The sequence below is a fragment of the Clarias gariepinus genome, chromosome 17 (assembly GCF_024256425.1).
Source record: "Clarias gariepinus isolate MV-2021 ecotype Netherlands chromosome 17, CGAR_prim_01v2, whole genome shotgun sequence".
In the NCBI taxonomy this organism is placed as follows: Eukaryota; Metazoa; Chordata; class Actinopteri; order Siluriformes; family Clariidae; genus Clarias; species Clarias gariepinus.
Window position 1 is genome coordinate 8,192,961 of NC_071116.1, and position 16,639 is coordinate 8,209,599.

Sequence of the window (16,639 nt, forward strand, 5' to 3'; positions counted from 1 at the left end):
TGAAAGTGTATTCACATGACATGACAGACTGGCACCCAACCCATAGTAAAAGAAACACTTAAAAATCGATGGTTAAGAGTATCATGTATTTTTATTATTATTAATAAAATAAAACAGCCTTGAAAAGATTTCTATAGAAGGCTTCAATTCATCATCCATAACACAAATGAAAACACATGGTGATATCTGGATGAATTTCATGCTTCAATGCTGCTTATAAATATGTAGACAAGACAAAACTTTGCATAAAATCATTTTATTAAACAAGGCTTCAGTCCCAGCATAGACAATCAGCTGAATACTCACACTTGGGTCATTTCATTCCAAACACTCAAAGAGGTTCAGGCAGATTTTTTTTTCTCAAATCATTAGCATCACGCTCCACATTGTAAAACTGTAAGACTCCAAATTAAGCCAAAGGAGGGTGGGGGAGGTACCTTCCAGTTTTTCCAAGCTTTTAAAACATGGCTCTTCAAAGTATCACTTTGCATTCCACAGAACTGTTTGCACATCATAAATAGTTATTGCTAAGCCACTAAATACTATACATTGGCTTAAGAAAACTCCTTATAAAAATGCAGAAAGTTTGACTATAACTGCATGCTTTGGAAGCACTGCGCTACAAGTATATAAAATATACAAAAAAGGAAAATGAAAAAAAAAAAAAAAAAAAGTCAAAACTAGCATGTCAGAGCAGGATAAATATATTTAAAAAGTCATGTAGGACATGTGGAATATGTACCGTAACCTAAATGTGTTTAAGTCACTGATGAACACACCCTGACAAGTACTACCCCCCAAACATTCTCAGTTTTGCTAAGGCAATAATTACATTAAAAACTGGATTTAAGAAACAAGTTGTTCCCTTCTTGGAATCCATCAGTGTTTAAGCCACGGGTGAGCGGCGATGGAGGCTTTACTTCGGTCTCCGTAGTCGTACAGCAGCTCCTCTCCCTCTTCTATATCTCGAGAGGCCACGAGGATCAGGTGAGGTATTCCATTGATGTCATGCAGTTTGGTCTGACAGTTGCCGTTCTTACTGTGGTTAATAAGCCGTCCCAAGCGGTCAGTTTCCTTCGTGGCGTCCACGCTGAGGCGAAAGCAAAGAACAGAAAGCTGTAGTAAAGTTTCTATGGTATTTAAAATAATCACAGGCATTTTCACTTCCCTTCATTTCTCCCTTTTTCCACTACCTAAAGAGAGGACGGTGGCTGCACAAATAAGCCACATGACATTTTGGAACATGAAGTCCAGTGTTTGCTCTCTCTTTATTATATTTCATATTAATACAACCCTGTACTTATCTGGAAAAGGGCTAGTGGGGGGGGCTTCTTTTAAGAGCTAAACTTGATCTTTAAACTTCATTGTTAAAAAACGTTTTCCCCCATAAAGTTCACTAAAAATAAAAAGACGTGCTTAGGTGCCATGACATACCAGTACGTTTTGCTGAGATACTGGAAGTAGTACATATAACAGCCCGTAGCAGGGTCTTGTGCGTATAGAGCCTCCCTTTTTTTGGCATCGGGTTGCAGCAGCAGGTCACCGTGATACTCCACTACGTACTGCCCTTTCTGGAAGCTTTGCGTGGCGAAAACACCTCTCCCCTTACCTTCGATGTGCTTTACCTACGAGGGGGAAAAAAAAAAAAAAGCACACGTTCAATTCAATTTTAACAATTTGATACGCATGCACACTTCTCGTTTAGTATCTCACAAATCACTTATACTCACCATCATTCCATTCTCTATCCCTTTTGTGATCAGCTCATCCAGATGTTTCTTCTGTTCACACTGGAGGAAAAAAAAGAAGAAATGCATTTAAGTCCACACACACCATGATCCATGAGTTTATCAAACGTTCCTAGCAGACACACATGTAATAAACCTTGATTGCTTGACTCGAACCATCAATAATTTAAAGCAGACCTCTGTGGCTTACCAGTTCAGTCACAGTTTTACTGCTAAAGGAGATTTTCCTAATTCAGCACCAACACAATCAGTTACCTTTATTTCAGTCTTGCTTTTCCGTGAGCTTCTCCGTATGGGATAGTAATCTGTGACCTTTCGATTATTGGAATTCTTGCTCTCTGCACTAAAGAGGAAAGGAAACAGACATGCAGGAGTTACTGAATGAATGACTTGCATTATTTACTACAAGTGGTCACTACTTTAAATAAAAACAATACAGTGGCATAAATGAACTGTTTTACATTTGTCCAAAGACTTAACAGCTGTAGCAGAATTCAATACAAGTATAGATCAGTTCAATACAAAAGACTTTCCTGAAGGTCTTAATAGCTGCTCTTTTTAGGTTGCTTACACTTAAACACAGGTTCTGCCCAGTATAAACAAGAATGAAATTTGTTGTTTGATTTAGCATCACACTGCACTGAATCAATCAATAAAATAAAAATTATTTTTTTTAATTATTGGCAACTTTGCAAAAAGGATGGAAAAACAACAACCCCCAAAGTCCCAGTGTTTGTGTTTCACTTCTTGCAATCATTAATTCATGATTGATTAACTTTCTTAATGCAACTAAACTGCATTAAAAATCGTTTGAATCCGTTGAACCAAGCCCCTCGCTATCATGCCATATCTCAATGTACTGCACCAAAGGCAAAGGGGAGAGAGAAGAGAAAAAAAAAAGAAAAAAAAAGAAGAAAAAAAAAAAAAACACCCTCCCACCAAGGGCCCCAAACAGATAAAATTCTAAAGGCACTTATGCGTCCAGTGACTATAACTCATGACAATGAACTTCCTGAACTGCTGGAAATTTAAGTTCCAATTAGGGTAAACTAAAGTGCAGACACTCCACTGTTAGTGTATACGTAAAATGCACTTATGAGATTGTGATACGTCTCATTCTGGATTCTCTACGCACTAAAATCAGATATCAAACTGTGCATTACTTCACTTGCAACACAATGTAGAAGTTCTAGTCTGGTGTCGCCACCACAGTAACCAATCCAGACAGGTCGACAATGTGTCAGATTTGGCTGCCAGTCTAAACAGAGTACAGGAATGATGACCAAGTGCCAAACTTAGTGTAAAAACAAAAAGGCTTAAAAGCTTCAAACTTACGTCCTCTCCGAAGGCTTCCTCGTTTTGGCCCTACGGCAGCCTGCCTTTCTCTGACAGGGTGCGCGAGTGTTTTTGACTTCTGGAGTGACTCCGGCTGGTGAGGGCAGACGGGCCTGTGTACACTTGCTCTTTTCCTCGGCTTTGTGTGTTAAAGTTTGGAGGTCTTCATTCACAGCCATGGTAGGGAGAACGATCTCTCCATTTACAGTACTGGGTCTTTTGGCTGTAAAAGATAAGGAAGAAGTTTTAGGGGCAACACAGTATGTAAAAAAATATTAAATAAAAAAAATTAAAACAATTACTTGTTTACTCGTATAATTATCATACAACATTAAGACTAAAAACTCACTAAATTAACAAAGAATAATTTATATTGTTAGCTGTTTGTGCAAGTTGATATGTAAGAACATTTTTCATCCTTACAATTATTCTGAGTCTCAGTCTGTGTGCAAAATATCCTTGAGGATTTCCCTTCTTGGATGACTTGGACAGAGATCTCTTCATGATGCTGCGCCTTTGAGGGCTGGTGGCTCAAAAAACTGTGAAGTGTAGCACGTCCATTGCATATTATTTCCTAAAATATAAACAAAACATGGGTTAATGCTGTAAATGTTAAGAAACTGAAAAGAAAACTAATTTTGCTTAAAGTTTGACCTGCACCATCATAAACCATATAAGCTTGTCTGTTGGAGCTTATTCCACAGTTTTGGCTGCACAAATCTTGGGCTGCTTTCACTTTACAGCCCCAAGGTCACTCATGGATTTCTTTTTTGGACTATCTGAATGCACAAATTAAATGCTTTTCAGATTGGATCTCAATCACTTTGACTAGGCTGAATTTATTGTTTGGTTTTTTTTTTTTATCTTAAATGTGACATAGGTCAGATTTTATTTTTACTGTCTCAGATCAAATCTTCATATGTGGTCCTAAATCAGATAGATATCCTACATGTGGTCATGAGACCTGAATGAGAACTAGCAGATTAGAGGTCATGTGACTTTTTGCCTTTGTGTAGAGTGCTGATGTAATCAGTCAAGTTTCACAGCAGTGCTAGCAATAACTGCCAAAACAGCTAGATACCTTTTCATATTAGCCCCGCCTCCCGACACCTAAACCCAAAATCTGGTTAACTCTGATTAGTAAAAACACAATCGTTCCAGGCTGGGGAACAGTGGAAAACGGGATCGAGTACGGTACAGCTTAGTCGAATATGATCGAATCAGATATGGAAGTCAATTGTAGCAGAACACTGAAGTGGACATGACGTCAAGAGTAATGTGAACGCTGGCCAGTGGGGGGGGGGGAAGCAATTGTTCCTGGGCACAGTACAAATCAATCATACCTAGTGCAAAAGTGTCTTTAAATTAAGCATCTGGATTTTTTTGTCCTTTGTCAGGACCTCAACAAATACAGCTGACTAACTGCTTGCCGTCCTCCGGAGCAAAACATCAATCATTTCTTTTTTTGCACGTGTTTACTAAAATAGCATCCATTGTTTACAATAAACATGTGGTTTTTTTTAAGCCAAATGGTGCAGTAAAGGATATATGAAGGTGCGCATGTGTGACGTTTCTGAAAACAGACATGTTCATGGTTCAGCCATATAAAAGTCACTTGCAATTATGAACCCAATCTGAGCAAAAAAAAAAAAATTTATAATAAAATTGGAATTGAGCAACATGGCTTGTGAGGTGATTGATATGCAAGTTTCCCAACTCTTTTGTTAATTTTCTTATAAGTTAGGTCTAAAACACGACCAAACTTCAAACAACAAATACATTTGGTGATTAGCAATATTTGAAATATTTGCATTTTTATCCTTACATTAGAATGCACTAATATATTATTTTATTATTATTATTATTATTATTATTATTTTAGACCCAATAAGGGCTTGAATAAAAGTTTCATGGTTATGTCTGCAAACATCGCCCGGACCACATTTCAATCTCATTCTGCAGACTCACTCAGGCAGCCCCCGGAAGTCGCTGTTCGAACTGGCGCCTTTTCTTGAAGTGCTGTCGAGCGTTTCCGGGACATGAACAGAAGAATCGCGTTTTTTAAAAAATAATCTTCCGCTTTTGAACACGCCCACTTCCGGCTAACAACAGAATACAACAACAGTTTGGAGTATTTGCCGCTTTAAACATATAACCAATAGCAACATGTATTGTCTTTTTCCTTTTTACATCAACATTACATTTCTCAACAGAAATCAGTGTCTTTTTCTGTTATTTCTGTAATAAAACACACTGTACTGAAGAACTCAGGTTAGATTTGTCCAGTTCACCTGAATGCCCAGGGTGGCTAATTTAAGTATTAAATAATAACCAGCGCGAGGGATGTTCAAAGTGATGCGTTAAGGTTTTGTATTTATTTGCGTCATTTTAAATTTGCTTTGATGTCATTACTCTTTGATTAAAGAACAAAGGGTTTAAAAGGTTCGAAAAAGTTGATCTCTGCAGCATGATGATGGGATTAAAACCTAATGCTTTATGATGGGAAAACAACTTTTAGTTGTGCACTGTGTATTTAGGTAAAAGTACTTAAAAAAAAAATAGCGTAGGCTTAATAAAGTAAATAAATAAATAAAAGCCATGAATGGACGCAGTTAAGTTGTTGGAATTGAACACGCCTACACAACTCCTGGGCCTTTAACTCTGCTCACTTCTATTATAATATACCAACTTTTAAACACATATCTTAATATCGTTATTAAGCCAGTATAGTTTTAGTACGTAAATTAATTACATTGACAGACAAGGAAAAGACAAACAAACGAACAGTGCATGTGTATCTGTACAGCGCCATTATCAGAGTGAAACAATGGAGCACAGACAGCACACAGGTCTGTCCGGGACACGAGAGATGTGACTTACTAAAGAGAAAAGAATCCCAAAGTCTACGATTAAAGCTGCATTTACTGCGATACGAGTCTCGCGTGTCCGACCTACCCCGTTCATTTCAGGCGTCTTTCCTCCTCCTGCTGCTTTCCGACGAGGATGCGGGCTTTGCGTGTAAGCAGGCGAGCCGAAAAAACAACAACCTTATTCTAGTTTCGCACGGAGCAGCAAGGCGACTTTCCAGGGTTACTCGCGAAGGTTTCTCTTTCAAGGCGCTAAAGAACAAACTTTTTGCTGTTTCATTTGCGACACCTCGCCCGAGTCAGTGTTTTCACTTCCACGCCGCCATGTTTCTGCTGAGAAGTCATTGAAGGGAGGAGAGCATGTGAGCGTTTAAATGGCTGTTCCCGGTGGAGCCGCAGACAGGGGGCGCTGTTTAGCCCGTGTTATTCTGCTGCCTCCTGCCTAAGATTTCCCCCATTTTCTCAATTATTTATACTTTGAAAAAGACCCACCCCTCGAACCATGACCCCTTCCCTCCCCTCCCCTCCCTATGTAGCTTTCCATCTATCTACCTCTGTAGTCCAAATAGGGTGATCAATGTTGATTAGCCTAACCTGCATGTCTTTGGACAGTGGGAGGAAACCAAGGCTACGTTGACAACCATGAATGTAGCTTTGCCTGTTATATGTAGAAACAGAATGTAGCTTTGCCTGTTATATGTTAAACATATACAGTACTATATAATGAAAGTCAGCATCACTATAATGGAAAAAATATAGATTTTTCAGCTATGGTCATATAATACCACACTCACTCACTCATCATCTATAACGCCTTATCCTGTATACAGTGGGCGGGGGCCTGGAGCCAATACCAGGAGATTTATGGCACGAGACAGGATACACCCCGGACAGGGTGCCAAGCCATCACAGGGTACACCAATTCACACACTCATTTACACACTATGGGCAATTTGGGAACGCCAATCAGCCTAATCTGCATGTCTTTGGACTGTGGGAGGAAACCAGTGTACCCGGTGGAAACCCACTAAGCACGTGGAGAACATGCACACAGACCCTGCGGCAGGATTTGAACCCTCGACCCTGGAGGTGCAAGGCTACGCCAACAACACTAAGCCACCGTGAGCCATATCTAGCTTTGCCTGTCATATATTAAACATATATAATAAAAGTGAAAGTCATAAAAACAGTAAAAAACTATTTTCATCTATGGTCATATAATACAGATTCAAATAAATGTAATTGATTTTGTCACAAAGTAACTTTGCAGAATCAAAAGAAAATGAATGTAAATAAGTATAAAATGTGTGAGAAAATATGTCTAAATTAAAATGATCAGATTGTCCCTGATAAGCAAGGCAAGAGCGACGGTGGCAAGGAAAAAAACTTCCTGATATGGCAATAGAAAGAAACCTTGTGAGGAACCAGACTTAACAGGGAACCCATCATCATTTGCGCGATATCAGATAGCAGGGATTGATTTGGAGTCATACTGTGTGTTAGGTAGCTGGAAGTTCAGTTAAACAAGAGATTTGTTAAGTTACTAAATAAAGGATTTGGCCTTGCTTAATCATAGTAAGACATAGTAGGGGAATTCCAAGCAAAGGTCAGCCTTACCATGGAAAAACATAGCTGTATGCACACAAACAGTCCAAAATGTCCATTCATGTCTATATTTAGTTGTATGTGTAACTATTGGTGGCACAGTGACATAATGGTAAACACTGTAAATTTGTACCTTCAGATACAAGGGTCCAACTTCCCATCTTCTCAATGTTTGCATCTTCTCACCATGTGTTGTGGGTTCCTCTCACAGTCCAAAGACATGCAGATTAGGCTAACTCATGTTTCCAAATGGCCGGGTAGTGTGAACAACAATCAGGCTTTGAGCTGGAACTGAGCTGGATATATTTCAAGAGTGGGGAGTAAACATCATCCAATGTGCTAAATGGCACATGGACGGACGTAATCCCAAATGTGTAACTCACTTATCATCTATGCCGATTTATCCTGTACACAGGGTCACAAGAGACTGGAGCCTGTCCCAAAATCTTAGGGCACTTAAGGTGCTCACCCGTCTCAGCGCACACACATACACACACTCATTCACACATTAGGGGGCAGTTTGGATACGCCATTTAGCTTAATCTGCATGTCTTTAGACTGTGGAAGGAAACCAGAGTGCCCGCAGCAAACCCACCAAGCACGGGGAAGACATGCACCCTGACCCTGAAGATGCAAGGCAACAGTGGTAACCACAATGTAACTAATGTGATTTAATTTAATAGACACTCTTTTTTTATATCTCCATCTAGGGATTTGGCAGACCCCCCTATCCAGAGCGACATACATTTTTATTTCGCTATACATCTGAGCAAATGAAGGTTAAGGGTTGTGGGGTTTGAACCTGGGATCTTCTAAACCATAGACCAATGCCTTAACCACTGAGCTACCCTGACCCCATTAGCATTATATTATATTAGCATAAGGAGTATAATACTGTATATAGAAATAATCTCCTTCTAAACATCAACAAGACAAAGGAGTTGATGGTGGACTTCAGTACAAGGCAGAAAAGGAAGTACAAAGGTAAGCGCTTCCTCTCCCTGAAGGACAATATAGAGAGTCTGAAGAGGACTGAGGACTAAAACATTTTTGCACACTGTAATTTATGGACATTTGCACACACACCCAAGACATTTATGGACATTACACATCTGCCCACACCCTGGACATTTTTTATATTATTTATATTTTATAGTTAGTTTCTTATCTTCTATAGCTAAAGTTTTTCTATATTTTATGCTTATTTTATTCCATAATTTATAATCTTGTTTTTTAGGTTAACAGGTGATTGTATAAGCAGTTTGCTGCATATTGTACTGTATATGTGACAAATAAAACAAATTGAATTGAGTCCCTGTACCCCGTGTTCCTCTTTCTTCTTAAAACATGTATTCACCACTGTCATTTCCAACTTTTTTTTTGCAAAATTTAAAATCACCAAAATTTTCTTTCCCCTTCACATCACATCCATACCTGTGGAGTGTATGCACTGGTGACATTTATTACTAACCCTTCCACTTCACCTATTACCCTACCCTCAGTATTAGACCTACACAATGTCTCTTATTATCTACATCATAGTAAAGCAGTCTAAACCCACCTCCAATGTCCTTAATCTTGCTTCCATTCCATTGCTCTCTCCCTTTACCAGTCATAGAGCCAACATTAAACATTTAAAGTTGCTATTTTAACCTATTTTACCCAGTTTCATAGTGTCCGTCGATGGTTTTGGAAGTAAGCCATGCTGTGTCGCGTTTTTGTTTGTGTTTGGTCGGAATTGTGGACGTTTCTCATTTCTGTGTCTTCCGCATGATCTGTGTATGCACATTAAACTATGGCGTGGTTTGGCTCTGCTGAGTGACGCCTATAGCCACGCCCACATCGAGACACGAGCGCTGGATTGATTGGCTCTGTGGAGGACGCGTAAAGCCACGCCCACATCGAGTAACGATATCGCTGAAAGACCGGATTCTGCCCAATGTACAGACACAACCTTCGGTTTATTTTTTATAGATGCAAGGTTTCTGAATGACCATGACAAACTGTTTCAAGAACTGGTTAAATAGCCTTCAGGTTTCACCAAAATGTTATTGTATTTTCAGTTTGAAATGCAAGCAAACCTTGCTTAAAGAGCACATACTGTATGGAGCAGTGAACAGTATAGATTATAAACGAAAGGATGGAGGTTAAATGTATAAAAACACAAAAATATTACTATTTATTCTTAAAATAGCTCTCTACAACCTTCCTGTGGTCAAACAATATTATGTATGGAGATAACTCCCAGCTGTATCCCAACTTACAGTCGTGTAAAAATAAAAGTCGTGCATCATCTATGAATTCGATGTGTTTTTTTTTTAAAACATAATAAATCATAGCGGGTCTTAATATTAGGCAAAGACAGCCACAGACGAACAGCAACATATAACTTTTTCCACCGTGCTATTATTTATTTAACAAAAATAAGGCCAACCATTTGGGCAATACTATATCACACACACACACACCTCATGATTCATTCAATTCAATTCAATTTTATTTGTATAGCGCTATTAACAATTGACATTGTCGCAAGCAGCTTTACACAATCAAGAGAATTATTGATTCTTGCATGAAAGTTTGTATGAAATGTGAATCAAACAAAATGATAAGATTGTCCCTGATGAGCAAGCCGAGGACAACGACGACGACAGTGGCAAGGAAAACTCCCTTATATGGCAGTAGGAAGAAACCTTGAGAGAAACCAGACTCAACAGGGAACCCTCCTCATTTGGGTGACAACGGATAACAGGGATTGATCTGCAGTCATACTGTGTGTTAGGTAGCTGGAAGTTCAGTATAACAGGAGATTTGTTTAAGTTAATCTGGGGTCCAGTTCATTATTGGAGGCTCAGGTAGACTTCATTGGCTTGTAGAGCCACCTTTAGCAAGATTAACTTGACGTAATCGTTTCCTATATGACTTTATCAGTCTCTTATTGCTTCAGTTCATTAAGGCTTTTGGGAATTCTCTTATGCACAGCACTGTTAAGGTCCAACCACAGCATGTCAGTTGTGTAGAGGTCTGGAGTTTCACTAGGCCCTTCCAAAACCTTGATCCTTTTCTTTTTCACCCATTCTGATGTAGATTTACTGGTCTGCCTCTGGTCATTGTCCTGTTGCATGACCCAATTTAAACCAAGCTTTAGTTGTTGGATGGATGTCAGGCCTTACATTTGCCTCTAGAATACTCTGGTATACAGAGGGAGTTTATGATCAACTCAGTGCTTGCAAGGTTGCCCAGGGCCTGTGACTGAAAAAACAAGCCAGATTTTTTTGAGAATGGGGTTGTTCTAAAAAGAAACACTTTACCAATCATTTGTTCATTTTCTAATCTGTAAAGAAATTAAAACAATAAGCAATACTTTTATTGCTATTATCAATATATTTATGATCAGTTTTTTTTTCTGTAGTTCAGCACTTTAAGCCTTATTTCATGTCTAAAATGTTATTTTAATAGTGGTAGGTAAATGATGACTCTAGTCCATTTCTCAGTGTGTCAGTGTGAGGTGTTGTATTACCTTAACATTGAACTTTTTGTCCTTTATATGTGACAGTGAGGAGGAAGACTTGGAATTTTAGCATTCAGTGGTAGCATTCAGTTAACTTTTCCAGAACAATATAATACAATGTATTGTACACCAATCAGCCACAAAATTACAATGGAAAAAATTAGGCCCAGTATCGTGTAGGTTTCCTCTGCCAGGGCAGCTCTGGCCTCCGGGGCACGATTCCACAAGACCTCCTGGGGTGTGCTGTGGGGTCTGGCAGCAGGACATTGGCAGCGGTTTCAACTGTTGCTGTGGGTTATGGGGTGGGGCCACTGTATATTGTAATTAATAGTTTAGCACATCACATGGGTGTTTGATCAGATTGGAATCTGGGAGTTGAGAAGTCTGGTCTGTGGCCTTGGCTTAATCTGTGGCCAACATTTGTGTTAAATTGGCTATTTTTTGCGGGATTAGACCAAATGGGCCGTCCTTTGGTCCCAGCAGTCATGGGTGAGCCTTAGGTGCTCATGATCCTGTCACCAGTTTACCGATGTACAATTATAAATCAGTGTAGAATATAGTTGCAAGCAATGATGGGCCCAAGTACCCTGCCACCTGGACACGCTAGAAATACAGGCACAGTGGGCACATGCGTTTAAAGGGGATATCCCAATACCAATACATCATTTTATAAAGGGGGAAATTTTGTGTTTAGACCTCCAAAAAGCCCCAGATGATGGAAAAAAGCATTACATTATGATGTCACTCAATGTGATGTCACAAAATGTGATGTCACTGAACGTGATGTCACTCAATGATGTCCCACAGAAAGTTATTAACCACTTTCGGTATAAGTTTAAGGCATCCGTTTGAGATATCAAAACAGGCTATCGGATATCTCAAACGGGCTGACCCGTTTGAGATATTAAAAACCCCTCATCCGCAATGTCTTTTGATCACATAGGCCCAGTTTGGTGGTATTTGTATAAATCTCCTAGGAAGTTTATATCAAATTCCCTCGGGTGCATTTTGGCAAACGACACAAAATAACTGACTTCCTGTTGAGTCCATGACATGCAATGTGAAAGTTGTTCAGCTCAATGAGCTCTAAATGTGTATCAGGTTTCGCATGCATATGTGGAAGTGTGTATGAGCTATGCAGCAAAATCTCATGTGAATCTCAGACTCCAAGGCAAAATCTTAGGCAGCAGATTTCAACCTCCAAAAAGCCCAAAAAGATGGAAAAAAAAATCCTTGGGAAAACAATATGACCCTTCAACCACAATGACATTGGGCTAATGTCATAGTGCTTGGGCCCTAATTTGGAAGAGTAGTGCGAGTGTTTATCCAATAGGTTACTGGAAACTGAAGTGGGCTGGACCTAAAAATTAAGTACTGTAAGTGACATGCCCATCTCACCACCGGCAGAGCCACACGCAAGACACAAATTACTGAAATACTGTATACACATATTGTCACTGTCATAACACATAATACAAAAAAATCTATTTTATTGTGTATAAAAATAGCTGTAATTCCTGAATAGTTTTGTCAATTAAATTAAAGCTGAATGTTTTGACTTTGCTCACATATTGGGTGTTTCATTTTAAATGGTATACCAAGGCCAAATGCCGAATGACTTCTTTGTTCCAAAATTTATGAGCCTGAATATTGGAGTATGAAAATTGATCAATAGGCAAATAAATAAAATATTTAAAATTAATAAAAATGCTGATTATAGTGGGAAGGAAGATGCCAGGGACGTCAAAGAAAAACAAGCATTAAGCATATAGAAGAATCAGTAAATGAGAAGGATCCCAAGCTAGAACTATTCAATGCAGTGGTAAGATTTGAAGGCAATAGAGGAGTAAAGAAGAAGAAAAGAATGTGTGCCAGGTGTAATAGAGACCACAAATATGAGAAGTGTGGAGAGGGAGTGAAGCCAAGATGCTGCAACTGTGTGGGCAACCATAGTGCAACATACTGAGGTATACTGTAGTAAAAAAAGAAATAGAAATACATCAGATAGGACAAAAGAGAATGTATCATATACAGATGAATTTAAGTAGGTAGAACAGAATAAACAGAGAAAGATTGGAGGAGATGGCAAAGAGAAAATGGTGATAAGAGCAAGGCAGCAAGGCAGGATGAAGAGACGAAGAGAAAAGAAGAAACTGGTGATATTTATAGCAGGAGGAAGAAAATGTAACGTATGAAATTAAATCAAAGGCAGAGAAGATGCAGGTTGTAGTGAAAGCTGCATAATATCATCTAGAGATTAAGGAAACAATCGAGTCAAGAACACACTAGTGTGAATAAATGCTAATTCTTCGGTGGAATGCAAGGAGGACAAGAGTTTAAACAATTTTTAGGCAGCAGGGAAGAAAAGCCAGAGATAAAAAGTATTCAAGAGACATGGCTTAAAGCTAAGTGGGATTTTATCTTATATGGATATGTGACAGTGGGGAGAGGTAGAAAAACTGGGGAGGTTGTGCCACATTTATTAGGCAACACATCCATTGTGAAGTAATAATAATGGAAAAGAACAAGAGTATGCGTTTGTGAAAGTATGGGTTGGAATAAGGAGCATGATGAACGTGAATTATTATAACAAGAGACTGGAATTCCAGAGTTTAGAGGAAGTAAAATGGCAGGATAAAGGTAATGTTATATGGAGTGACGATTTACACAGAAACTGGACCCTTTGTGACTAAACATTGGATTTTAATAAAAAAATAATAGAATATTAAATAGAAGAAAAAAACTTGTATACTTAAATAATGAAAGTAGGTCAAGGATAGGTATTAGTACAAAAAATTGTTCACCATTTGATCTAATGCTTGTAATTATTAACATTGCTCCATAATGTAAGTGGACAGTTCATCAGGATGGGACAATAGGAAGTGACCACCATCTGGTGTGGTGCAAGATATGTAGAGGTGTGAGGTGGATATTAGAATAGAATAGAGGATAGAGACTGCAATATATTAAATAAAAAATAAACACATCCAAGGAGGGTAAAAATAGGGGTGGAATTACCCAAATATGAGCAATAGAAGTCTGAAGTTAATAACAAATAAGGAAAATGTGGAGATCTTGGCATGCATACAGTATTCGCAGTGGTGAGCAGCTCCAATAACTTGTCTGAGTAAGGGAGATGAGCCAGAAATCGAGGACAAAGTCTGAATATAAGGGAGTGTTAATCAGACAAAATAAGAATAAGCATAACATGGGCCAACGAAATCTCATCATCAGCCTCTGAAACTCTATAAACACAATGCAGTAAGCAGCTATAGAGCTCTGCAGTAGTATTCACTCACTCACCCTCAGTCATCGTCTATACTGCTTTATCCTGTGTACCTGGAGTCTATCTCAGGAGAATTAGGGCAAGATGGGGTACATCCACACATTCATTTACACACTACGGGCAATTTGGAAATGCCAGTTAGCCTAATTTGCATGTCTTTTTACTGTAGGAGGAAATCAGAGTACCTGGAGGAAACTGACCAAGCACGTGGAGAACATGATGCAAACTTCATGCACACAGACCCAAGACAGGAATCGAACTCTCGTCCATACAGGTGCATGGCCACAATGCTAAACACTAGGCCACTGTGCTGCCTAGGTCTGTTTAGTAGTACTAAATGGCTCGAGGCTAACCTAAAGATCTTAAGATCTCTTAAGAACTCTTAATAAGGGCTAAGTGCAGCCCTCCTGTTTAGCCTGTATATGCTCCCACTAAGTCAAATAATGAGAAAGAACCAAATTGCCTATCACTGCCATACTGATGATACCCAGATTTACCTGGCCTTATCTCCAAATGACTACAGCCCCGTTGACTCCCTCTGCCAATGCATTAATGGAAATTAACAGTTGGATGTGCCAAAATTTTCTTCGGTTAAACAAGGAGAAAACTGAGGTCATGGCAGTGGGAAACAAAGATGAAGCTTTGAATGTGAATGCATACTTTCACTCTAGGGGTCAAACAACTAAAAATCAAGTCAAGAATCTTGGGGTGATTCTGGAGACAGACCTTAGTTTCAGTAGTCATGTCAAAGCAGTAACTAAATCAGCATTTAGGATTTTAAAGGACCTAAATACATTGCAGATATGCTCACTGAATATAAAAATAACAGACCACTCAGATCGTTAGGATCGAGTCACGTAGTAATACCAAGGGTTCACGCAAAACAAGGGGAGTCCGCCTTTAGCTATTACGGAACCAGCTTCAAAAAGAGATCAGATGTGCTAAAACATTAGTCACATTTAAATCTAGACCTAAAACTCATCTGTTTAGCTGTGCATTTATTAAATGAGCACTGCACTACGTCCGAACTGACTGCATTGTATTTTTAACAGTTTTATTTTTATTCTAAATAAAATTTTAAGTAGTTTTAAAAGTGCCACAACAAACTGTTTTTGTTTTTTATTTTAAATTTAAATTATTTAAAAAGTTTTCGTGCTATTATTTTTTATTTCTTTTATGCTTATTTTCTTCCTCTTTATGTAAAGCACTTTGAATTACCATTGTATATGAAATGTGCTATACAAATAAACTTGCCTTGCCTAGGTACATCATTAACATGGTTAGCAGTAAGCAGTTAGTGAAAACATCTGTTAAAAAAAAAGAAGAAGAAAACTTTTATTTTACAGTGAAAGACAGTGAAAACGGTTAATAAATCGAGATAAAACTACATATTGAAGATATAGCGTATCCAAATTTACATTTTATTTGTCACATACACAAAAAATACACAAGATGATATGTGTATAACAGTGAAATGCTTATACAACTGTTCATGACCTAAAAATTGAAGAATAAATTAGAATAGGAGAAGAGAAAGATTTTACTGCAGTTAAAGAAATACTGCACAAAGGAAAAAATTTACACATTCTAATTAAATAGAAAAATTGTACAGGATGTGCAGAATGTGCAAAAGGGTATTAAAGGATATGTAGGTTTGAGAGCGGCATGTAGGTTTGAGAGCGGCAGCATGAGTAAAACATGAAATATGGAATGATATGATGTGTGTGTCAGCAGTAGTGTTATTGTCAATGTTTTAAAGTGCAAGTTAGTCTTCATTTCATGTGCAATGTGGTGAGTAATGTAATGTGTGTATCCTCCCTTGTGCCCTAGGTCTCCTGGGATGGGCTCCGGACCTGAGCGCACCTTTATTCAGGATAAAGCAGTATAGAAGATGTGTGAGTGAGAGAGTGAGCAAAATATTTATACAACATTTATAAAAACTCTAAGACAATAAATAGCTGCATATTGTTGTACATATGTAAATAACGACATTTATGTTTTTAAAATAAAGAGATTGATTTATTTATTGATAGGGCTGTTTGAGAACCCCTGCTCGAAATACTCATGATGCACCGTTTTGAACCCAGGACGCACTACAATCTAAAAACCGAAGTACGCAAATATAATGTTGGCAAATATTTAATGGCTATAGAATTTGTAGTATTACTGGAGTTATGATGAAAACAGTCTCTCCCATTTTGCTCTTACTGTGTGTGTGCATTTTCCAGGAGGTTGGCTGGGACGAAATGGAATACTGTACATGAATGGCCTCCAAGAAATACAAGAT

The 16,639-nt window shown here is 38.4% G+C and overlaps 1 protein-coding gene across 2 annotated transcripts; it reads right to left on the reverse strand.

Moving 5' to 3' along the window:
• Positions 1-240: 240 nt before the first annotated feature.
• On the reverse strand, positions 241-9,306 carry kmt5aa (lysine methyltransferase 5Aa). Of its 2 annotated transcripts, none has more exons than XM_053515508.1 (7): positions 9,117-9,306; positions 3,507-3,657; positions 3,084-3,306; positions 2,004-2,091; positions 1,731-1,790; positions 1,435-1,625; positions 241-1,090 (listed from the first exon to the last, which is right to left on the reverse strand). In XM_053515508.1, exons 1-7 carry the CDS (start codon positions 9,141-9,143, stop codon positions 880-882), a joined length of 951 nt encoding a protein of 316 aa, XP_053371483.1. In that variant the 5' UTR covers positions 9,144-9,306; the 3' UTR covers positions 241-879. The 2 variants fall into 2 exon arrangements, with proteins under 2 accessions (XP_053371483.1, XP_053371484.1); XM_053515509.1 differs by lacking the exon at positions 9,117-9,306 and adding an exon at positions 6,039-6,364.
• Between the last annotated feature and the right edge of the window lie 7,333 nt (positions 9,307-16,639).

Bases quoted from the DNA above. Each gene is read 5' to 3' on its own strand.
- kmt5aa (XM_053515508.1), bottom strand. From the start codon at position 9,143: ATGGAAGCAAGATTAAGGACATTGGAG. The intron at 1,791-2,003 runs GTAACTGATTGT...TTTTTCCTCCAG, and splicing joins AAAGCAAGACTGAAATAAAG to TGTGAACAGAAGAAACATCT. The intron at 1,626-1,730 runs GTGAGTATAAGT...TCCCCCTCGTAG, and splicing joins GGATAGAGAATGGAATGATG to GTAAAGCACATCGAAGGTAA.